Genomic DNA, 25,119 nt, shown 5'->3' with positions numbered 1-25,119 from the left:
ATTTTTTAAAAATTTCTATAATTATATTTCAATATAATTTGTTTCTTTTAAAAAAGTATTTCTTTTATTTAATACATGTTTAAACTTTTTGAGAAGAAATACAGTAGATTCATCAGATTGCCAAGGTAGTATGACATAGAAAGAAAAGTTGAGAATCCTTGCATTTATTAGTTTTTAAAAGAGCCATCAAGATTGTGAAAAATGACTAATCTGCCTCTAATTTCATCAAATTTGAGCAAAAATCTTCATATCTTGAATGTTATGGAATATTATTGCTCTGTAAGAAATGACCAGCAGGAAAATTTCAGAAAGGCCTGGAGAGACTTACATGAACTAATGCTGAGTGAAATGAGGAGGATCAAGAGATCATTATATACTTCAACAACAATACTATATGAGGATCAATTCTGATGGACGTGGGTCTCTTCAACAATGAGATGAACCAAATCAGTTCCATTTATTCATTAATGACGAGAACTAGCCACACCCATGAAAGAACTCTGGGAAATGAGTTGAACCACTACATAGCATTTCCAATCCCCTTGTTTTTATCTACCTGCATTTTTTATTTCTTTCTCAGATTAATTTTACATTATTTCAAAGTCCGATTCTTCTTGTGCAGCAAAATAACTGTATGGATATGTATACTTATATTGTACTAAACATATATTTTAACATATTTAACATGTATTGGTTTACCTGTCATCCGATGAGAGGGCAGAGGAAAGGAGAGGAAAAGTTGGAACAGAAGGTTTTGCAAGGATCAATGCAGAAAAATCACCCAGGCATATATCTTGTAAATAAAAAGCTATAATAATAAGAAAAAGAAAAAAATCTTCATATCTTACAAAGTATAGACATTTCTTTTGTTGAAGATATTAACATATTATTATTTCTGTTACCTTCTCCTTATCTTCTATAATTTTATCAGTGGGAAGAGGAGGGAAATGTCCTGATCATCCCCTACCATATACTATACATATGTATATGTGTACATATATATATATATATATATATATATATACACAGACTTCTCTATAGTCATATCCATGTATACATATATATGTGTACACACACATATATACAGACATATACATATATATGTTGACTATTGTTGACAAAAGCATTTTAAAGAAAAATAAGAACATTGTCCACATGAAATTGTAAGGATATTTATTTTTCAGGCAGCACTAAAAGGTAAATAGTCTTGTGTTTGGCTCAGTAATCCCTGTTTCAGACAGTCTTCAGCTAAAACTAACTAGGAGTTCATCTGTCTCTGAAGACACACTTACAACTCTAAGTCCAAACATACAGGCCAGTGACAGTATTTTAACCATTGTTCCTTGTAATGTAAAGCTGAATGAATTCTTATAGTTTTCCTGTATGTCATGATAAAACCAGTTGGCCCTTTCAAACATTACACTTTTTCCCTCTTGTTGACACAATTTAGGAAGTACTTGTAAAATATCCTTATTAGGGCAATACTGGTTAATCAGTTGAGTGAGTTCCCTGGCCTGCTGGAGGGGGAATGCATGAGTGGGATTTTCCCATTGGTCAGACTGAATATTTGACTAGTAACTTTGCCAAGAAAATCTCAAAAGGGTTCATAAGGAGTTTAATATGACTAAAAATGACTAAGCAAAAACAACAATTTGAAATCTTCTTGTACGGTTCTTCACTTCACAGCAAATAAAATTAAATGGTGAAACCTTTATATATTGACTACCATGCTTATTTACATATATCAACTCTGGGTTTCCAATGGGACCATGCCTATTCTACCTGATAAATCAGTTGGAAACAAGACTGCCAAATTTATCTTTCTTGAGGAATTAAGTCATGTTACTTTTTAGAATTACCCAATTACTTCTCTATTGTCATCTGCATCCCACTTAAACTCTGCATTCTAGGCTTCAGAAACTGTCCTTCTCTGTCATTGTTTCACTTCATCCCTTACCTTTTTTTCCATAAAGACAAATCTCAATGCTTCTGCATCAACTAGGGTATGTCCTGTCATTCATAATAACCCAGCCTCCAGAGTATATTTCGGAACCTTGAATTTAGGGTGACCCTATTGGATACTGATTGCTACTTCACACTTTCTGACTATATGACCGTAGGAAAGACATCAAGTCTGTTTCTTCATCTGTCATATAGAAATTATACCATTTCATTACCTATCTTTCAATATTTTTGTTAGCAAAACATTAAAGCACTGTATACAGAAGTAAATTATCTCTTCTTTACTTCAGGAAAAGTTCCCTATCTGGATAAGCCAAATTTCAACCTTCCCATTATTCAAAAACATAATTTCCCTATTTTCTCAGAACATTTCCCTAAAGCTTGACTTCAACCTAAGTTCTGTTTGAGGAAACAAAACAATCTCTCTCCACCAAAATCTGTTATTTATTTATTTATTAAATAACTTTTTATTGACAGAACCCATGCCAGGGTAATTTTTTACAACATTATCCCTTGCACTCACTTCTGTTCCGCAAAATCTGTTATTTATGACATTGGTCCTCATTTATATATCTTCCCCTCTCTCCCACATTGTAAAATAGGGATCAAGAGAGCTGGATTTGGAGTGTCGTTTATTGCCTTTGTAATTCTGGACATCACTTAAGTTAGGTTAGCCTCAATTTCCTCATCTATAAAATGGGGATAATAATAGCACCTACCTCTCGGATTATTATGAGGATCAGAAGAAATACTTTATGTAGAGCACTTTGCAAATCTTTAAAAGCACTATAAAAATGCTAGCTATTACTGATTGCTATTGCTATTGTTATTATTATTACACTCCATAAATATTAATTAGAAATCATTACTTTCATCCTGGAAAAATACAAAGCAGGTGCTTGCGCTACTTTTTTACTCTTTGCTGCCCGCATGCCCTCCTCCTTCTACCCTTGCGTTGAACCCAAAGTTTTGCTTTTCTTCCTGCTTAATTCCCTCCCCTCGCAGTCGCTGCTAAAACCCGGAGTAGAAGAAAAATTTCTCCAGCCAGGCTCTTACGTGATGCCAGCGGTGTGCGCAGGCGCGGGCGCCCGGGCAGCTCTCGGTAGCAAGTCGGGAGGAAGCTTGATCTCTGCTGGGCAAAGATGATGACTGCAACCGCAGCCGCAGCCGGGGAAGGGGCGCACAGCCCCAGCCCCGCCGCGGTGTCTCTCGGCTTGAGCGTGGCTGTGGTTTCCAGCCTGGTGAACGGATCCACTTTCGTGCTTCAGAAGAAAGGCATCGTGAGGGCAAAGAGACGAGGTACGGACTAGGGAACGCGGTACCGGGCGGCTTTAAAGCGGGGTGGGGTGGGATTGTCAAGGATTAAAGCTCCAGGCGAGGAAGCGTTTTTTAAAATCCGTTTTGGTTTGTATTGGCCTGGGGCCACCTAGAGATGCTTGCCTCTCCGCACCTCCCTCCCCCAGTATCCTCTTCTGTAGCTGATGCTTCTCTGGGTGATGCTGTCACCCTTTCCCCCGTAGCCTGAGTGGTCCATAGCGCCCACCCCTGCGGAAGATGGGCTAAGTGCAGTGTGAGCAGAGGCAGGGATGGAGCTGCAGCGCCCATCCGCACTTAGGAGCGCAGCCGACCCACCCCTGCTGCAGAGCCGCGGGGCTCGCTCCGCTCCCGAGGTCCTGCTCGGCTGAACTAATAACTAATCTCTGTTTCCTTGCTTTGGCTATAGTCACTTTCCCCCGCCCCCGCCCTATTTTATTATTTTTGGGGTAGGGTCTCAGTTTCGGCTTAGTTTATTTATTTATTTTTTTGTTTGGTTTGTAAACAGCAGGTACACAGCTTAGGATTTTGGAGAAGAATTTGAGTATAAATTAAAAAAAATTTTTTTTTCACTTAAAGCACTAATTAGAGTGTAGGTATGTGATCTACTCAGGGGTGACTCGTAAATAATACTGACTACCAGAGAATAGAGAATCAAACTAGTAAGAAAGCTCCAGAGGTCATGTCCATTTTAGAGAATCTTCTATTCAAACAAACTTTAAAGTTACTTTTACATCTGTCCAAATACCTGCTTTCCTCTCTTCTGTCCCCGCCTCCAGTAATGTAAAATGAGAGGAAAGTGCATTTTTAAAATGTTTCTATTCCTTTTCTGCTAGGTGATCTCAATTGGGAGGCATTTAACCTTTATCTGAGAATGAAATTCTCTTAAATGTTTCAGCCACAGTTTTATATCACTTTTCAAGACGTCAAAGAATGGAAAATAATAGTTTTCCATTCTAGATCTGGAAGAGAAGTAGCTTTGGAGAGAATGACATACAGTAGTCTCCATTTAAGGAAGTGATTTTGTTGATCCCAAATCTATTGTCTACTGGATTCTATCTCTGGCCTGCCTGAAGCTTGATTTCCAAAGTAACCATTTTCACTCTCAGAGTTTTTATTACATTCACATTAAAGAAATGTTATTGAAAAACTTTTATTTAAAGCTGGGTTATGCAAAAGTACTAGCGGACTTTTGAATTTAAATCTATTTTTTGTCTCATAGTCAACCTCTGAACTTTCAATCATTTAGATAAAATGATTAGCAACATCTTGGTATTACTTAGATACTAGGAGAGGAGAGCACTATAGACATAATACTGTTTAGATCCTGATTAGAAACTTCCAGTGAAGTATGGCCATTTAATTTTAAGGCTGTTGGATTTCAGGCAGATCTGTCAATTCAGTCTTCCCTGTCCTAGTAATCAACTTTTTGTTCCTATTAACCTTGTCACCTCTATTCCTGGTGACATCTGGACATATGAGAGTTTGAAGTTATAGTTCAGGATGATAGATTAACCTTGGGAGTTGCAGATCAAGTTCTCCTTTTCCTCATACCTGATCCAGATTAATTTTGTAGAGGAGCAATTTGAACTTCTTGTCTGAGAGCTTGGCTCCTGGTCAAGTCTCCTATTCATATCAAATCCACTCCACTATTACCAATGGAAATACTACTTTATATATGTACCCCACCTGGACAGGCAAATGGTATAGTGGTTAGAGTGTTGTACTTGGGAAAATTTGCTTCAGGTGGTTATTTCTATTAGAACTTGGGCAGGGCAATTTCTTCATCTGTGAAATGGGAATAGTAGTAATAGTACCATATTCACAGGTTTGCTATCAGGATTCAAAGAAATAATATATGTAAAATATTTGTTTTGCAAATTTTAATAAAAACTAGCTATTATAATTGCCATAGTCTTCTATCTACTTTAAGGGGAAGCCTGAAATTCACCTGCTTTAATATTTAATGCTCTGAGAATCAGCTGTTTCATTGCTGTACTTAATTCATGGATGTAGTTTGTATTCTATTACTGTCTTAGTAGGTGTCTGGCTAAGTGACCAAGCTTCTGATCATGAGCCCCTTGCCTAGACTGGTTCAGAAATAACACTTATGGACTGAATTCTTTGTTCTGGCAATGCTTTGAGAACCCAGAGTCACCTCCAAATATCAATATGACACTATAATGGGACTTACTGAAGTAAGTGATTGACATGCTGTTCGAGGGCCAGACTGTTGAGTAAGCCCCCAGGAGAACTTTGTAGCCCCCAGGAGAACTGCTTCTTGACACATTTTTTTATGAGAAGACCAAGATAAAACTATGGGAAAGAAACTCAAATTTTCCTGAGAGCAACCACACAACACCCATCACTTTTATAAGAGTAATGGTAATAGAAGGGAGAACAGATATTATTTGAAAAGAGGGTGTCTACTTATCTTTGCTTCATTAAGTATCACCCCAGGAGATGGGAGCTGTGCTCTAGGATGGGTTCCTTATGCGTTATTACTGTATCTTTATCATCCTTTCCCCAAACCCACCAGAACTGCAATTTTTTAGCTCTTTTGTCTGCTGCAATTTTTATCAATGTTTTGAAATTATTAAATTTATTACATTTGCTTGTTATTTTTGCCAATAATTATTAAATTTTCTAGTGACATATAACTGGTAGAGTTGGTTATTTCATTGAATGAACCAAGCTCTGAAAAGCTCTTTGGCAAGGTAGAGCATTGGACCAAACTGAATACTATGAAATTCAGTAGGGATGAATATAAAGTCTTACCCTTAAGTCCAAAAAACCAGTTTCACAAGTGCACTATGAGGGAAGTTTGTCTGAAAAAGACCTGAGGGCTGTACATTTAGAATATTGCGTTCAGTTCTAAACATCTGAAGGATCTTGAGACCATATTATACAAGGATCATTTGAAGGAACTGGAAATGTTTAAAGATATAATAACTGTCTTCGGTATTTGAAGCACTGTCCTATGGCAGAGGAATTAGACTTGCTCTCTTGGACTCCAGCAATTAGAACCAGGAATGATGGATAGAAAGTGCAAAAATGGACATTTAAACGATGTCAAGAAAAAATTCCTTAAAAGGAATGGGCTAAGGTGGAATAGGCTGTCTCAAGAAGTAGAAAGTGCTGGTGGGTTAGAGGTCTTCTAGCAGACTTAACAATCAATGATTGTGTAATTATTCCCTTTGTTAATTACTTCCTACTTATACTGTATGTTGATTTGTATGTAATGTTTGCATGCTCTCTCCCTAGTTAGATTGTAAGCTCTTTGAGAGCAGGGACTACCTTTTGCCTCTTTTTTCTTTTTCCTTTTTTTTTTTCCTGAGGCAATTGGGGTTAAGTGAGTTGCCCAGGGTCACACAGCTAGGAAGTGTTAAGTATCTGAGGGCAAATTTGAACTCAGGTCCTCCTGTCTTCAGGACTGATGCTCTGTCCACTGTGCCATCTAGCTGCTCCCTTTTGCCACTTTTTTGTATCCCCAGGGCTCATTAAAACAATGCCTGACACATAGTAGATGTTTAATAAATGTTTATTGATTGATTATTATGGTAGGAAAAGTTTCAGGTAAAGGTTGAGCTAGCCTTTAATGCCCCTTCCAGCTTTATGATTTTTTTTTAAAAGAACACCGCAAAACCCAACCCATAAATCCATTTCATTTTCCTCTGGGATAAAACCAAAATAAAAACATTAAAAAGAAGACACAGTTTTTTGCCAGCATCACTTGGTCTTCTAAAGAGAAAGCCAAAACTTTCCAATATAAGAGAAGTTTATTACAGAAGTTAACCAGGAATCAAGTACTGTTGTTTTCTCTGTGCCTTTGGCAGTTCATGGTATTAGTAACAATATTCCAGCAGATTTTATAAAATGCCTAGGGAAAACAATTATCTCAAAGTCATGAGGTGCCAAAGTAATTAAATTAGTTTGATTAGTCAGATTCTAGAATGTAAGTGTACTATTTTTAGTTTCTAGAATTATGGCCCATGAATGCCTTCTTTGAGATCTTTAAATACACTTAAATACATAAATACATTTGACAGTAATACATTAGGCAGGTGATAAAGGCATCCTTATTTAGAGTGAACAGTTCTATATCAGAATGAAAGGATTTCATCTTGTATACAAGGATGTGAAAGCTGCATGTAGCTGTAGCTCATAGTCATATATCAGCAATTTGGTACATTGGAAACAAAGCCGATTTTGGAATTATAAGGAAAAGGTCTGCCATCAACTAACACTGTGAATTTGCACAAGTTGTTTAATCCCTAAATATATGTCATTAAATATGACTTCTTGTCAATAAAATTAGGGGTTGGAGTAGATGGCTCTAAAATAGGGTTTCTTCTAGCTCCAAATCTATGATTCTATGATTGCCTACTCAAGATTTCAGGACATTTTTTCATTGTCCATGTCTTTGTATGATATCTATTTGCCTATTTATTTTGTTTATGTTAGTGATAGCAAAACTTTTAGATAAGACTTGGAATTGACTAGCTGCATTGTTGGATTTTTTTTTTTTGCTCTGTTGTACATCTTTCAGAATTTATAAACACAACTACACACACATTTATTGATTTCAAGATACCATGTGTTAGACCAATGCTTCTTTAATTGAGTGGTTGTGACCCCACATGGCATCTCGTAACTGAATATGGGGGTTGCAAAAAATTTGGCAACAGCAAAAGGTATCAAATATTCCTCCAAGATTTAATTCTTTACATAAAAATAAACAAACACATCCATCTCATTAGTATACAAAATTGCTTTTGTTTTTAATAAATAGTAAAATTATATGCATACCAAAATTGTTTTAAAATAAATTTCTTTATGATTTATTATCAGTAAACGTTTGATTTTGTGTAGCTATTTTATATACTTATATACCCAGGGTTGCCTAAAAATTTCTTGGACTAAAAGGAGTTGCAAGTGGAAAAAGTTTCAAATTCCCTGACTTCTAGATTACTGCCCCATTCAGGCATATATACACCTCATAAAAGTAATTAGCTTAAAGAAATTTTGATGTTGATACAAAGAGGGAACATGAGATTTAAAATAGGCAGATAATACAAACATCTCTTATCAAGTTTCAGAATCTGCTTTTTCAATATTCTTTTTCAATGTTTACTCATTCAAGAATGAGTAAAATTGACTGATAGTTTTATTTATTTATTTTCAGTTTATTACCTTATGGCCTGATATTTAAGTTAATGAATAATGAAATTACTAAGCAAAGTATGCGTGAGTAATCAGTCCCTGAGTAATCAAACATTGATTTTTTTTCATATATCTCCATTTAAAGAAAAAATTATCACACTTGAACATATTTAGAAAAGTACTTCTCCTTTATGGAAAACAAATTCTAGAATTGAGGTCTCTCTCTTTAAGTATTGTCAGACATTTCCTAAAATCACCCGTGATCTCTACTGTGACCTTGATGATTATTATGAATTTAACACTTTTACCCAAAACATGAATGTTAATTAAGAATTTAAGACTTTCACCTAGATAGCAATATAGTAATAACACCAGGAAGCCAGGTAGTGAAATAGCTAAGAGTGCTGGACCTGAAGTCAGGAAGACTTATCTTCCTGCCTTCAAATCAAGTCTCACTCAGATGCTTCTTAGCTGAGTGACCCTGAGCAAGTCACTTAGCCTGTTTGTCTGAGTTTTCTCATCTATAAAATGAGCTAGAGAAAGAAATGGCCAACCGCTTCAGTATTTCTGCTAAGAAAACCCCAAAATGGGGTCATGAAGAGTCAACAGGACTAAACAGAAACAATAATAGCACTAGAAAAATATATGGTATAATTTAATATGGAAAAGATAATTGAATCTTTTTGGTTGAGGTTTTGAGTAATGTGGTTCAGACAAATGATAGAAAAAGAGATGGTTATAAATAGATATCAGCTTGGTATTTATTGGGCCTATTTTTAGGTCCTATAAAATAAGTCAGAGGCAGCATGGTCTAGTGAATAGACAGCTGATTTTGTAGTTAGGAAAACCTGGGTTCGAGTCCTACCTTTGAGTTTACTGGCTATATTTTGTGGTGGTTGTTCTTCTTGTTGAGTTGTTTCAGTAAGAGCATCTTTATTTATTTAGTTTTTTTTTTTTTTTTTTTTTTTTTTTTTTTTTTTTTTAGAGTAAGTAAAAGAGGAAATTCTTTGCCTCACTCCTTAGTCTTAATCACTGAATGGATGTAGCCTGCTGAGACCTGCTGAAGATCTTAGCTTAAAAAGGCCTAGGTCTCCTGTTGTATCCAGGCCATTTCCAGACCTCCTGATCTATATCTGGCCACTGGACCCAGACGATCCTGGAGGGGAAAGTGAGGCAGGAGACGTTGGTCTCCATCACTCAAATCCAATTCACTGGCACATCACTGCATCCCCTCCCTGAGGTCATGGTCCTCTTCCAGAAGGAAGGACAAACAACAGCAACATTTCAGTACTGTTTGACTTTTCAGGACTTTATTTGGCTATATGGCCCAAGGCAAATGACTTAACCTCTCAATATTACCAATCGACTCTCTTAAAGATTGAGTTGACCAATTGTATTAGTAGAAGATGTTTCCAACTCCAGTGAAATCACAGGTCCTGTCTTTATTTTTTTAATTAAAACTTTTTTCAAAACATGCATGGATAATTTTTCAACATTAACCCTTGGAAAACCTTGTGTTTGAATTTTCCTTCTTTCCCCCCACACCCTCCTGTAAAGAGCAGGTAATCCAATATGTTAAACATGGTCAAAATATATATTAAATCCAGTATGTATAAACATATTTATACAATTATCTTGCTGTAAAGGAAAAATCAAATCAAAGGGAAAAATGATAAAGAAAATAAAATGCAAGCAAATAATAAAAAAGTGAAAATGCTATGTTGTCATCCACATTCAGTTCCCACAGTCCTCTCTCTAGGTGCAGATGGCTCTCTCCATCACAAGACTATTGGAACTGACCTGAATCACCTTACTGTTGTAAAGAGCTACAACCATCAGAATTGATCACCATATTGCTGTTGCTGTGTATAATCTCCTGGTTCTGGGGTCCAGTCTTTAAAAAAAATGTTATGGAATGAAAGGAGGTAATATAGGAGAACATTTCTGGATATTATAAAACCTCAATGCAACTAATGTTTTTACTTAGAAGTCTTTATTTAGAAGAAAGACTGGAATCTCTGAAATGGAACTCAGTTGTTCCCAGTAGGAATTTCCAACCTGTCAATAACCAACTGGACAGTAACAGTATCCAAGGCTGCTGCTAGATCTAATACCATCTGATCTTTATCTCATACTAAGGAGAGCTCTCTGTATCAGCTTTTGTCAATGGCTTGGAGGATGTCAGAGGTTTTCAAGTGCCTCACTCTGACCTGGTGGATCATCTTTCCATCAAGAGACAATGTATGTGAAAAATAAGAGCTTCTGCTACAGATATTGGCTTTGAAAAAAACAAATAATTTAAATAAATATATGTCTAGTAGAACATATATCTTAAAGACAAATAGTAATTTATCCTTACTTATATAGAATAGAATTGAAAATAGATTACAAACTCCAGTTTTAATCTAACCAGCAATTCTCAAAGTGTGACCCATGGACCCCGGGGTGTCTACAAGTTCATATTTCCATAATAATATTAAGGTATTATGTTAACCCTTTCCTAAATATATATATCCATGTGAAATGCAGTTGTTTAATATGCTTTAACCAAAACAACATTGCAATGGGTTGAATGCAGAAAAAAAATATGAAAATCAGACTGTTATCTGTTAAGCCAGGTGTTAAAAATTTGCAGATATATGTAAAATAATGTCTCTTTTTACTAAACTTGTTTTCTTTTGAAAAAATAAAATTATTTTTTTCATAAAATGTTGTTTGTTATTTAGTAAGTTTTGTTATTATTTTAAATGAATACTTTAAACATTTTTCACCTTTCATTTCTAATACAGTAAATATTGATAGAATCTTCATAAACAAAAGCTTTTTGGAGACCTTAAAATTTTTTGAGAATATAAAGGAATCTTAAAAACAAAAAGTTTTGAGAACCACTACTTTTGACCTTTTAAATTCATTTTTCTATTTCATAGTACCATTTAGTTTTGAACTAGAAAAAGACTTTGGAAGTCAATCACTTCATTTTACAAATAAAACAACTAAGACCCTGGGAAGTTAAATGACTCACTTAAAATCAAGCTCATAGTAAGCCTCAGGAGTTGAATTTGAACTCAGGTACTCTAATTCCAGAGCCAATGTTCTTTTTACTGTACTATTCATGTTTCCTGGTCTTGTCAGTTATGCAAAGTAAATCTTGTTTAACAATATTATAAAGACATTGAACTTTTAAAGTCTTAGGAACTCTGATCAACCTAATTCCCAACCATAATTCCAGAAGTCTTATGATGAAACAGACTGACCATTTATTTTTTGGTTGAGACAGTTGGAGTTAAGTGACTAGCCTAAGGCCAAAGAGTTAGGAAGTGTTAAGTGTCTGAGACCCAATATGAACTTGGATCCTCCAGATTCCAGGACCCATATTCTATCACTGTGCCATCTAGCTGCCCCAGTTACCCACTTCTTGATAGAAGGTTTTGATTGAAGCTCCTTGATAGAGAGGTAAAGAGCTCAAGATGGAGATTGAAACATAATTTTTTTTGGACATGACTAATATATGACCCTGGAAAGTCATTTACCCCTGTTTGCTTCAATTTCCTCATTAGAAAATGAGCTGAATAAGGAAATAGCTAACCATTTCAATATCTTTGCTAAGAAAACCCCCAAACAAGGTCACAAAAAGTTGCGACATGACCAAAATAATTAAAACACAAAAAATGTGGCAATTTTTGTTTGACTATATGTGTTTATATCAGAGAATTGTGCTTTTTCTTGCATTGTAAATGGGGGGGGGGTTTGCAAAGGTGGGAGGAAGAGATAATCTTTATTTTTAAAAAATTAAAAAACAATTTTTGCAAATCTTTCTTTATATTTTTTAGTCTTTTAATTAAGACTTATAAATCTGCTCTCCATTTTACATTCATTCTGAGAGACTAGAAATTCTTTTAAGTCAAAACAGTAATTCTTTACACCTCTAACATAAGCTTTGTGATTCTGGTTAAGAAAAAGTCAAGGTTTGCCCTAGGAACCCTGAATATCCATGAAATCCCAAGTCTGGTTAAAAAAAACTTTTTTTTTAATTTCCAGTAATTTGTTCAAAATATAGGTAAAATAGAATTTCATGAGTTGACCTGAGAAATCCATGTATTAATTGGGAATACTTGTATCTATAAATAATATTTACAGTATGTATTTAATGTTTTTTGGTTTTTTTATTAAGGACTCAGCTAAGAAAGACTATGTAACTTGTAAAATCTTTTTGAAGGAAAGGCATTAATTCTTAAAGTACTGAGTCTCTCATTCTCCATTCTTTGTTATAAGCAGACATTTCTTTTGTTACTGGCTCTACCGTATCTGAATGGAGGATCTTTTTTTATTTTGTGATCATTAGGATTAGTATAAATCCCAGATATATTTGCATATATGCAGAATTGAAACTACATGTTATAAGGAAAATTTTCATAGATTTATAGCTAAATATTACATGTTTAGGCATAAAATTTATGTATGCCAATATTACTGGCAATTGGAATGATGATTTCTACAAATCTCTTTTGTGCTTTCTACAAACACTTCTTTGTCTGACAGTTCAAACTGCTATGCTCAAATTTAGCTTAGTTTCCAAAGGTTTCTCAACAAGGGGGAAAAACAGAACCACGAATCAGCATTTCAGGTGGGAATTGGGGTAATTTGAGAGGTAACACTGCAAAAATCACATTGTAGCATCACAGATTTAAAGCTACCAATCTTTATGGATGGCATCTGTATTAAAAATTAAAAAACAAACAACCCATCCCAAGTATTAATATTATATGTAGATTTGTGAGTATATCCAGTTTTGGGGAAATCTTTATATACAGGGTAGAGGTGAGTGGGGAGAACAATTTATACAATAACAACATAGGTGTAGGGAAAAAACAATCTTCAAAGATATTAAAATTCTGATTAATGTAATATTAAACCCTAAGATCATAAGACTGAAGATGAAACTTCCTGATGAAACTTCATCAGAGATGATGAATTTAAAATGCAGAGACATACGTATTTTTTAAGGCTTGGCCAATGTGGGCATTTATTTTACTGGACTACACATGTTTATAAGGGTTTTGTTTGTTTTTTGATTCCATGTCAGATGAGAATATGGGAAGGCACGCAAAAATAAATAGATTTTTTTTCAAAATGGCAAAAATTATATACACACATACACATCAGAGGTATTAAACTGTAACTATCGTTGATGGAGGCAACATGATATAGCAGAAGGCTTACTTTCTCTGGAGTCAGAAAATGTGGGTCCATAAGCTGCCTCTAAAGTTTATCATATATGTGCTATTGAATAAATCACTTCTCCTCACTTTCCCTATCTGTAAAATGAGGGGATTGGTCTAGATAGTGTCTGAAGATCCATCCACCAGTCAGTCACTAAACATTTCTTAAGCATCTCCAGATACTGTACTAAGTCCTGGGGGGTATAAAAAGAGGTAAAAACTTATCCCTACCCTCAAAAAGCTTGTCATTTTTTTCCAGTCGTGTCCAACTCTTTTGGACCCCAATTAGGATTTTTTTTAGCAAAGGATGGTTTGCCATTTTCCTTCTCCAGCTTTCATGAGGAAACCTTGGCAGATAGGGTTAAGTGACTTGGCCAGGTTAAGTGACTTGGCCAGGGTCACACAACTAGTAAGGGTTTGAGGCTAGATTTTAACTCAGGTCTTCCTGAGTTCAGGACTGGTTCTCTCTCTATAGTACTAACTAGCTACCCCATCAAGAAATTTACAGTCTAATAGGAGAGTCCCTGTCCTCAAGAAGCTTACAGTCTAATCAGGGAGACAACATAAAAACAAATATAAACAAAAGTAAGCTAATAAAGAACAAATAGGAAATAATTAACAGAGAGAAGTGATAGGTCCCCAGCCTTTGCCCCTAGAATTTCCTCTCCCCAAAAGACAGAAAAGGAGAGATGATGGATCAGAGTCCAGGGGCAAAAACTGAATATCTAGCTAAGGAATATGGAACAATAAAATCTCTTCTCTGTCTCCTTATTTGTCCCCTGCAAAAATCCCATCCTAATTGACAATATCTTTCTAAAAGACATCCTGGCTCCTTTCTTTTCTTTACCTTGTTCTTTTCATGTAAGCTGTTAGTCTGCTAGACAAGCCCCAAATTTTCAGTATATAAAACTTCCCAAATTCTTTCCAATTGTTAGACTCTTTTAGAGACTATTCCATTGTGACTCTAAGAGAATCTCTTTTAATTCTTTCATACTGTGAACTATGACTCTCACACACTTCAGAAAGTGGGGTTTTAATAGAAACTTAAAGGAAGCAGGGAGATCATTAGTCAGATTGGAAGAGAGTGTTTCAGCATGGGGGAAAATCAGAGAAACTGCTCAGAGTAGAGAGTCTTTGACCATATGGTACTGTGTTAATGTTGTCTGAAAGAGGGATTTTGAATTATGATTTCAGAGGTAGGATGGTGATGGAGGGAGTTTTAAAAAGAGCCAAAAATGGCAGAGACCAGAAGGAGCCTGTGTAGACAAGGAAAATTGGCCTACGTTAAGAAGGAAATAGAACCCTTGAAAAACTGAGATTAAGGAAACTCATCAGGCTAGCTAACCTGTAGAGGAAATATGTGGATTGCAATTGACTTTGAAGAGGGAAGTTTTAAATTAACACCCCTTGGCAGATAGATCTGAGATCTGGGTCAAAAGGGCCTTTGTTTTTCTAGCTACTAAGAAAGCAAGAAAAGTCTTCATTTGGAAATAGAAGGATAATAACCTAAAAATTCAGTTGGAGCAAAAACTAGCTTTTTCCTAGAATAGAGATAGAGAAAAGTCCTGTGTGATTTTTGAAGGATTAATGTAAAACTATTGTACCTGTATCGTACAAATTCTTTATACCCTTCCATTTTTTTACACTGGCCCTGATTGACTCAGAGTAAATATTGTAATACCAAAGAAAATGAGGTGAGAAAAGATTGGTTTTTAATTTCTAATGTGAAAAGTTTAAGCTAGCTGACTGAATATATTTCCAAAACATTCTGTCCAGAGTAACTGAGGCAGAGTTTATATAAAATTTTTAGCAAGCAAAATACAGAAGTGAGAGTGCAATTAGTCTTGTAGTTATTGTTATCTTTACTTCAAAGAAAGGTATCAGGGGAGTAGGACCATTTTTGGATGGATATGGGAGGACATAACTGCAGGGCACGAGATTGTCCTTGACAATAATTCTATTGCCAGGGTAGTATTTTGAAAAGGATGACGTTAGAGAGGCAAGAACTGGATCCTGTTTTTCTTTTCTATGCTTCATTGTTGCAATGGTATATGAAGGGAAACCGGAGTCTCAAGATTTAAAGTTTTCTTTTTAAACTCATTTTTCCAATTCTAATTGCACAAATGGAAAGGGGGAGGGAGGATGTATGGCCTGCTGTCCAGAACCTAACAATGTAAATAGTAATTGTTTCTGTTTTGACCAGAAACCCTGAGAATCTTCCCCTCCCAGATAGATTTGTTTTCTTACTAGATTAAAAAAACAACAACACTATTTTCTGCCTCATTTCTTATCTAGTATTATACTGATGAAATTGATGGCATGCTTGCCTGGGTTCTGGATAATGGACAATGCTCTTGACTTTCCCAGTCACCAGTGGGGTGAAACAAGGCTGTGTGTTTGCTTCAATGCTAAAAAGCATGATGTTTTGAGCCATGACATCAAAAGCCTTCAACGAGAACAAACATGGCATCAAAGTCATACTGCACCGATGGTAAATTTTTCAACTTGAAAAGCTACAAGCCAAAACTAAAGTGGAGGTGTAGGAGTTTTTGCTTGCTGATGATTGTGCTCTCAATACAGCCTCTGAAGCTGAGATGAAACAAAATATGGACCGTTTCTCTGCTGCTTGTGTTAATTTTGGCCTGATGTTAATTTACACCAAGAAAACACAGGTGTACCATCATCAGCCAGCATCCATATGGGGAACCATCGGGTACAGCAACTGGAGAAGTTTTGAATGCTGTGATTAAGTTCATTTATTTTGAAAGTACACTTTTCAGGGATGTCCACATTGAAAATGAGATTGACACAAGCATTGCTAGAGCTAGCGCAGTGTTTGGGAGGTTCTAAGGGAAAGTGTGGAAGAAGAGAGCTTTTAGACTGATTTACCAAACTGAAGGTCTACAGAGCCATTGTGCCGACCTTATTGTTGTATACCTGTGAAACCTGGACAGCTTAACCACCAATTGGACATTGCTTAAGTCAAACTAAGATCTGCTAATGACCTTAGCTTTAAAAAAAAAAGGAAAAAAAAAGGTGCATTCAGGTTCATCTCCAGTAGTCCTGATGCATGTCTTACAGTTAACTGGATCCAGATGACTCCAGAAAAAAAAAAATTGAGGCTGGAGACTTTGCACAGCCCTTCTTCACTTAAATCCAGTTCACTTGTGTATCATGGCATCCCCTCCCTGAGGAATGGTTTTCTTTGAGAGTGAAGAACAACTACAACTATAACAAAGATAGTGTATCTTTAAAAGTTACTATATACTGTTACACTTGTAGTAGTTGTATAGGTGAGAAATGGAATTTAAAGCAATGAACTACAGCGGCTTTATCTCCAGACTAAAAAGTCCCATTGATTTTGTATTTGGTTAACAATTCCCATGGATGATAGGCAGTAGAACATCATCTAAGTCACAGAACTGTAGTCTCAGAATCAGAATGGACTTCATTGGAGGTTCTATTGGAATGGAAGAGGTCCTTTTATCTTGAATAAGAATCTCCTTCTTTGGGTAGAATTGAAATTAATCTTTTTTTGCACCACATTTCTCCTCTCCCTTTATCCCACATTATTCCTTTTTCACTTGTCACATGATCTCCTGGAAGGTTATGATTCTCATGAAGGTCAAACTAATACATGTGATTTTTAGTCATAGGATTTAAAACAGTGCTTCTCAAAGGGTATACCACTGAACAGAATTGTATGAAACTTAACACATATCATCATATGCACTTATATACATATTGTATGAACTCATGGGAGTTGCATGATACTTTCCCAAAGTGTCAGGATTCCTCATTCCAAAAAACAATACTGTGCAATGAACAAAAATAATTTGGTAATCACCAATATAGAACAGATCCCTAGATGATATAGAAATGAAAACTTTCAGGAGTATATTCCAACTGGGAATCACCTCTAAAGTGATTGAAAAAAAGGCAATCTGGTGTTTTGGAAAAAAATGAAGGATTAATGAGTGTTAGGAGAGAGTTTTTGAATTTGAATTTCACCTGTAGGACTTTCTAATGTGGGCAAATAATTAAATCTCTCTAAGTCTCCAATTTCTCATCATTTGCTGTGGCTGTGAACATAGTAATATTTAAATAGTATTTTAAGGTTTGTGAAATACTTTTCTCACACTTACTTTGCAAATATAATTTAGTTTCATTTTCCTTATGAGAAAACGAAAACAGGAGAGATTGTGATTTGTCAGAACTAGATTAAAATAAAATTGAGAAATATTTAACAAAATAAAAATTACAATAGAATATAGATAATGTTAACATATGGTTTCTAAGTCTATAAGTGACCAGCAGGGATCTTTATGTATGGTTTAGTGGTCCCTATTTTTTTCTGAGTTTGCTGCCATTCTTTTAAGTCTTCTTTCTTGTAATAGAAATGACACCATTTTTGTGTAAAATGGGGTTCATTTCTTTTAAGAGGGCAGGAAGACTGTTCTCAGCATCTTTGTTGATTTTATTTTCTTACTACTCAAAGTATAAAAGGACCACCTATGGTGAGTTGATATGGGTGGAGAAAAGGGTGTTTATCGGAACTGCTATTATAATATAAGGAATATTGCCTTTCTGATTACTTATTGTAGTCTTTGGAATAGTATTTTATCTGAATAAGTATTTGTTTAAACTTCAGGTACCATTTCATTTTCAGACTCATTCTATATAATATATATAAAATACATATGTGTGTGTGTGTGTGTATATATATATATATATATTCCACTAGTCCCTTATTATGGGACAGCTAAATGACTGCAGTGGATAGAATACTGGGTCTGGAGGCAGGAAGCTCTATTTTCCCGATTTCAAATCTAGCCTCAAACATGTTTGATCCCAAGCAAGTCACTTAACCCTGTTTATCTCAATTTTTCATCAATAAAATGAGCAGGAGATGAAAATGGCAAACCACTCCAGTTCTTTGCCATGAAAAACCTAAATGGGCTCATAAAGAATTGGATGCAGCTGAAAAAAATGAACATCAAAAAGTCCTTTATTGTATTCTAATTCTAGACTGAATTTATAGAGTGAAACCTAGCCCCAAATTCCGCCACACTTTGCATCTTTTCCATTCAAGATAATTAATGGAAGATAAATGTATGATACAATACTTTTCCTCATGAACTTTAAACTTTATTGAGATTAAAAAATAAATTTTAGAAAGCATTGGGAAAACAAGACCTAGAGGGAATATGTGTAGGTATATGTATGTGTGTATGTGTATATATATTTGTATCTCATACATATATAAATATATATGTGCGTATATATATATATATATATATATAGAGAGAGAGAGAGAGAGAGAGAGAGAGAGAGAGAGAGAGAGACCTATACTATTATTTTTATCTTTGCTTGGCAGTCATCTTAAGAGATAATTGAACTCATGAGAGTGGATGGATGAATGAATGAGAGAATAAAAAAAGAGAAACTCAGGATAGGATTTTTGGGATATAACCACCTATGACATGATCCTATACCAAAGGTGTTTGAGAAAGAATTGTCAGAGAGGCAGGAAGTCAACTAGAACAATAGTGCTACAAATACCAAGAACATAAAGAACATCTAGAAGGTGAGAAGTCTAATACTGTAAAATGCTGCAAAAGAGTCAAAAAAGGATGAGGACTGAAAAAATGAAAATTGAGAAAACTCCATTTGGCAATCAGTTGATTCTTGATAACTTTGCAGATTTGGAGTTGGAAATCCAATTGCAAAGAACTAAGAAAAGGGCAGAGAGAAAGAGAATATAATGAAAATGTCTTTGGACAGCTTTTTCTAGGTGTTTGACTATGAAAGGAAAGAGAGATATAAGATGCTATAATCTGATTTTTTTTAAAGATGTGGAAGACCTAGGTATGTTTATAGACAATGAGGTAAGAGCCAATAGTTAGAAAGAGATTGAAAATTAGAAGCAATATAATATCTTAGGCATAGTCTGTTTGGAGAGATTGGTAAGGGAAGGGTATACATTGGGGAGTTGGTTGAATTTGGTGAGGAGAAAAGCTATTTCTTTATCAGAGATCAAAGTGAAAGAGAAAAATGGGGCTTGATGTCAAGAAATTTTGAGTTAGGGAGAAGAGTAGGCTCAGATCTCTCTAGACTCAGTAAACTATGAGGTAGGTCCTCTGCTAACAAGGAGAATGGGATGATACTGGAGAACATTCTTTTGGTTTAGGTTCTATGTTGGAACAAAATGAGGTTCTTAGAAGTCATCAAACAGTTCAGCCAGTCGCTATATATTTATCAAACATCTGTTTTGTATCAGGCACTGTGCTGAGTTCTGGGGATACAAAAAAAGAGGCAAAAGGCAGTTTATGACACCAAGAAGCTCACAATATAGTAGAATAGAGAGACAGCAAGCAAATAGATACGTACAAACAAGCTATGTATTGGATAAATAAGAAGTGATTAAGGCAGGGAAGACACTAAAATTAATAGGGTTTGGGAAAGATTTCCTGTAGAATATGGGATTAAAAGGAAGCTAGAAAGCCAGTAGGAGGAAATGGGGAGGGAGGGCATTCCTGACTTGGAGGGCAGCCAGAGAAAAAGCCTGGAGTCAAGAGTGTCTTATTTGTGGAACAGTCAGAAAGGCCAGTGACACTAAATTGAAGAGTCTTTGGAGGCGGATAAGGTGTAAGAAGAGTGGAAATGCAGAAGAGGGCTGGTTTATGAAAAAGCCTTTGAATGCTAAACAGAGGATTTTGTATTTAATCCTGGAAATGATAGAGAGACACTGGACTTTACTGATAGGAGAGTGATATGATTGGATTTATCCTTTAGGAAAATTGCTTTGCTGATGGAAAGAAGGATGGATAGGAGCAGGAGATTTTTTGGGGTAAGCATCATCATCCCATCAGCAGGCTATTGTAGTAGCTTAGGAATGAGGGGATGAAATACTACACCAGAATGGTGTCCATGTCAGAAAGAAGGGAGCATGTTTGAGAGATGTGGCAAAGGTGAAATCAACAGACCTTGGGAACAGATTGGATGTGAGGTATAAAAGATAATGAGGTGTTAAGGATGATACCTAGGTTGTGAGCTGGAGGGACTGGGAGGAGGGTCTTACTCTCAAGAATAATTAGAAAGAATGCACCATTCTCCATCTCAATGGAAAGTCCCATCCATATTCAGAGAGCGAACTATGAAGGCTACATAGTATTTTCATCTTTTTGTTGTTGTTGTTTTCATGATGTAAATGAAAATTACATTTAAGAAGCTAAGCTTACCTCTTCAGTGCAATTATCAGAAAAACCTGTTTTTTCTTCCCTAGATGCTAAATGCATGGTGACAAATGTTTCCTGTGACAGTTCATTAGATTGTTTACATTTGTTATAAGCGTGGGTTTGGAGAAGGGGTCAGGAAGAGTATATTGGGAAATAAGGGTAGCATAATATTTTCCTCTCAGACACACACAAAGTAATGAGGAAGTAAGTGAGACCTTCCAAAGAAAACTAGAGTAAAATACAGGGGCTCTCTGTAGAACATTAAGGAGGAAGGATCTTTGATCTTGCCAGGATGTTGACCCTGAGCATCCTGCTTGGCTAGCTCATGAAAGGCAAAGATTTTGTTATTTTTCATCTTTGTACTCCTAGTACCTAATAAACAGTAGGTACTTACTAAATAATTTGTTGAATTCATTTGAATACTTTACAGGAATTGGTAGTGTCCTTGACAGATATAGAATGATGGCAAGAAGGAGAATGGGGAACTTGTGGGGAAAGTGATTAATTTCTTCACTGTATTATGTACTCTAAGAGATATATTAGGTAAAGATATGCATGTATTTAATGATATATAGTAATATTACATTAATGTATTTAGTAATGTTTACTTAATATGTATATTATTATATGATAGGGGACTATAAATGTATGCTCTATATACATAAATATTTATAAGTACATTATATGTAATTTACAAGAGGTACAAGATTATATTAAAAGTGCTTGTGTTTAGAAGGAGAATCCAATGCACCATTTGCCATTTCATCTGGGTTTTATGGGTTTTGGTGGGCAATGTGTGAGACAGAGTTTTTGCTCAATTGTCAGTAAATTGGAAATTAGACAGAAAAACAGCATATTAGGCTTCACTGCCTGAACCTCAAAAGGCTCTTTTTAGACAAAGAATCTTCCATTGGTCTTCTAACGATAAGTATATTTTGTAGCATTGTTTCAAATAACCTTGTTATACCCTATTTAATAGTTTATGAAATTCCTGAGAGTCAGTATTATAAAACCTTCAATTGAGAGCATAGGGAAGTAAGATAAGTAGTGTAATATTAAATTTTCCACTTATCCTGTTTCATATTCTAAAACTCTCACTGAAAATACCTGCTTATGGACTATTAACTGAGTTCAAAATTGAACAGGCAGAAGAGAGGGAGAGAAATTGCAGTTCTTTTAATGTCTCTCAACAAGAAAAACAATTTATGAGTACATGTGGGATGTGCAGAATAATAATATTTTTATTAGTTATGCTAATTACTAATAATGTACAGAATCAATATAGTGATGGGGTAGGCACATGAACTGAATCTATGATTTCAGTGGTCCTGGGAACCCTCCAGTGAGGAAACCTCCATTACCAATAAAAATAAGACATGATCAGAGTGCTTGGAGCTCTAGAAATTGGAATAATTTTCTCAGGATCATACAGCTAGTATATGTCAGAGACCAAACTTGAGCCTAGGGCTTTTTGCTTCAAAGTCAGCTCTTTATCTACTACTCTCTAATAGCCATCATTTAAGGAAAAATGAAGTTGCAGTTGTCGAAAGGAAGTATGGAAGGCTTCCTTTGTGATTCATTTGGTTCCTCTCCCCAGAGGTTGATCTGCACCTGAATCATCTACCTATTCTTCCTTCACCAGTTTGGGTTCCAGTTGGGATCCGGAATCAAATATAATTTGAGTTTGTCATTTACAACTCTTCCCAACTTGTTCCATTCCTTGTGCCATTATACATTTCCTGCTATTTACCTCTTTTCTCAAATTCTGTACAGTCCTACTGGAATCAATCCCCTTTGGGGTGCTGCTTCCTGTGCCATCTCTTTGACTTCAACCATGCTGTATCCCAAGCCTCAAACATACTCCTTCCTCATATCTCCCTGTTAGAATCTCTGGTTTCCTAAATTACTGAACTCGGTTGAGTCACCTTCTTCATGAAGGCTTTCCTTGCTCCCTTAGCTCTCATTCTGATTTCATATTGCATTCATGTTATTTTCCTTCCATACCTCTGTCCTAGTCACATTGGCCCACTAACGATTCCTTATATGCAATATCACTTAACCTCGGTGTCTTTTGACATGGTCTCCCACACTTGGAATGTTCTCTTTTTCTTCACCTGTTCCTAGAGATACATTTTAGTCTATCAGTATCTAATACTCAATTCATAAGAAGTGAAGTTCTTACTATATTTGAAGCACAGTGCTAAGTTTTAGGATACAAAGGCAAAAAAAAGCAAAATCTTCCCTCAAGGAGCCTTTCGGCTTCACTTGCTTCTTAAAATCCCTACTTGCATTAAAAGCATACATAGATCATTGGAACTAGGAAAGAAATTTCTGTACAAGTCATAACATTTTAAAGTGTACAGTTTTGAGACTAAAAAACTTAAGAACTGCAGTAACCAACTGTGATTCCAAAAGAACAATGATAAAGAATGCTACCCCCCAATTTGAGACAAAGAGGTGATAGATTTGATATGAAGAATGAGACTTTTCTGGATATAATCACTATAAGTTTTATTTTGTTGGACTGTGGATATTTGTTACAAGGGTTTTGTTTCTTTTGTCTCTGTGAGCAGAAAGTAAAAAAAATTAATACTTGATCATTGGAAAACAAAAACTACCACCAAGCATTACTCAGGTGCTACCTCCTACAAGAGGCCTCTCCTGATATTCCTTCCTCCCCTAGTTATGAATTCTCTCTCTCCTTTTTCCCTCTCTTCCTCTCTCCCTTCCCCTCTCTCTCTCTCCCTCTCCCTTCCTCTTCCTCCCTCTCCCTCTCTTCCTCTCTCTCTCTTCTTCTCTTCCTCTTCCTCTCTCCCTCTCTCCTTTTGCCCCCCTGTCTCTCCTCCCCATCTCTCTTTTCCTCCTTCTCTCTTTTCCTTCCCTCCCATCTTTTTTTCTATCCCTCCCATCTTCCCTTCCTCTTTTCTCTTCCCTTATCACACTTTTTCTCTGCAATAATTTGCCTATGCTTTGTATATTTTTTTTACTTATGTACATTATTAAAGATAAGCTTTTCAAGACCGAGGGCTGTTTCATTTTTCCCTTTATATCTTCAGTATCTAGCACCAGGACCTTACACAGAGTTTCTGCTTAATAGCAGCTTCCTTAATTGATTCAGGAGGAGAGATTGAAAACAAGATGAGTTAGGCAATTACAATGATCCATAAAAGAGGTAGGATGAGTTCCTAAACAAAAATGGTACTAATGCAATTGGAGAGAACGGAATTTTTTTACTAATGTGATTGGAGAGAATGGAATTTTTTACTAACATGATTGGAGAAAATGGAATTTATATATATATGTATGAATGTGTGTGTGTGTACATGTTTAATAGACTGTGGCAACTGATCTCATATGAGGGAGAAGGAAAAAAATCAGTGATTTCAAGGTTTCCAAGCCTGGCTGTCTGGAATGGTGATATCATCAACAAACATGTGAGATGGGAGAAGGGTTGAATATATGTATATGTGTGTGTATGTATACTTTAATATTCAATACAAAACTTAAAACATTTTTAATCATTTTAATAGTTACATCAGTTTTTAGATACATCTCAGTAGTTTCATAGGTACATATATATATAGAAAAAATATATATATAGTGCATATAGTTTATAGTGTATATATGTGTGTCTGTATGTAGTATATAGATATATAGTATAGACTATATATGGTATATATATAATTTATGGTATATTTGTAATATATGTGTAATGTCAATAGATAGATGATAGATAGATAGAAAGATAGATAGATGTTATAGTAGAGGAGAGATGTCTGTTAAGGTGCAGGGTTGAAGTAAATGACCTCTGAGGTTCCTTCCAAAACTAATTTTGTGATTATGAACTTCTTGCTTTTTCTCATTACATAAAAATGCAATTGTGTTAATTTTACAGACATACACCTCTTATATATTTTCTTCTCCTCTTGATCCTTCACAGGTACTTCTTATTTAACAGACATAGTTTGGTGGTCTGGAACAATTGCAAGTAAGTATGTCTTAAAAATGACTTTTTTTCCCTTTTTTTTCTTAAAACCTATTGTTCATTCCAAACATAGCTAGGGATCTGGGGGAATGACATACTGGTCCTTTCTGGATGGCTTTTAATTTCATTCTACTCATTCTGGATACATGAGGTATCTTTCTGAACCCATTTTTCCCTCACTCTTTTTTTTTTTTTTTGGAATGGAATAAATAAGGGTAGAAACAACAAGGAGGAAGGG

General features: G+C 35.5%; 1 protein-coding gene across 1 annotated transcript in view; it reads left to right on the top strand.

Annotated features, from left to right (window-relative positions):
• The first annotated feature begins 3,043 nt into the window (after positions 1 to 3,043).
• The window catches only part of NIPA1 (NIPA magnesium transporter 1), a 51,078-nt gene continuing 29,002 nt past the window's right edge, over positions 3,044 to 25,119 (top strand). The window contains exons 1-2 of the mRNA XM_051984636.1: positions 3,044 to 3,261; positions 24,837 to 24,884. Of these exons, the coding sequence (XP_051840596.1) occupies positions 3,105 to 3,261; positions 24,837 to 24,884 (205 nt within the window). The 5' untranslated portion in view covers positions 3,044 to 3,104. The remainder of the gene's footprint in view (positions 3,262 to 24,836; positions 24,885 to 25,119) is intronic.

This window comes from Antechinus flavipes, chromosome 3, assembly GCF_016432865.1.
Source record: "Antechinus flavipes isolate AdamAnt ecotype Samford, QLD, Australia chromosome 3, AdamAnt_v2, whole genome shotgun sequence".
Taxonomy (NCBI): domain Eukaryota; kingdom Metazoa; phylum Chordata; class Mammalia; order Dasyuromorphia; family Dasyuridae; genus Antechinus; species Antechinus flavipes.
Note: the sequence above shows the minus strand (reverse complement) of the source record. Positions and strands in the feature narration are given on the sequence as shown.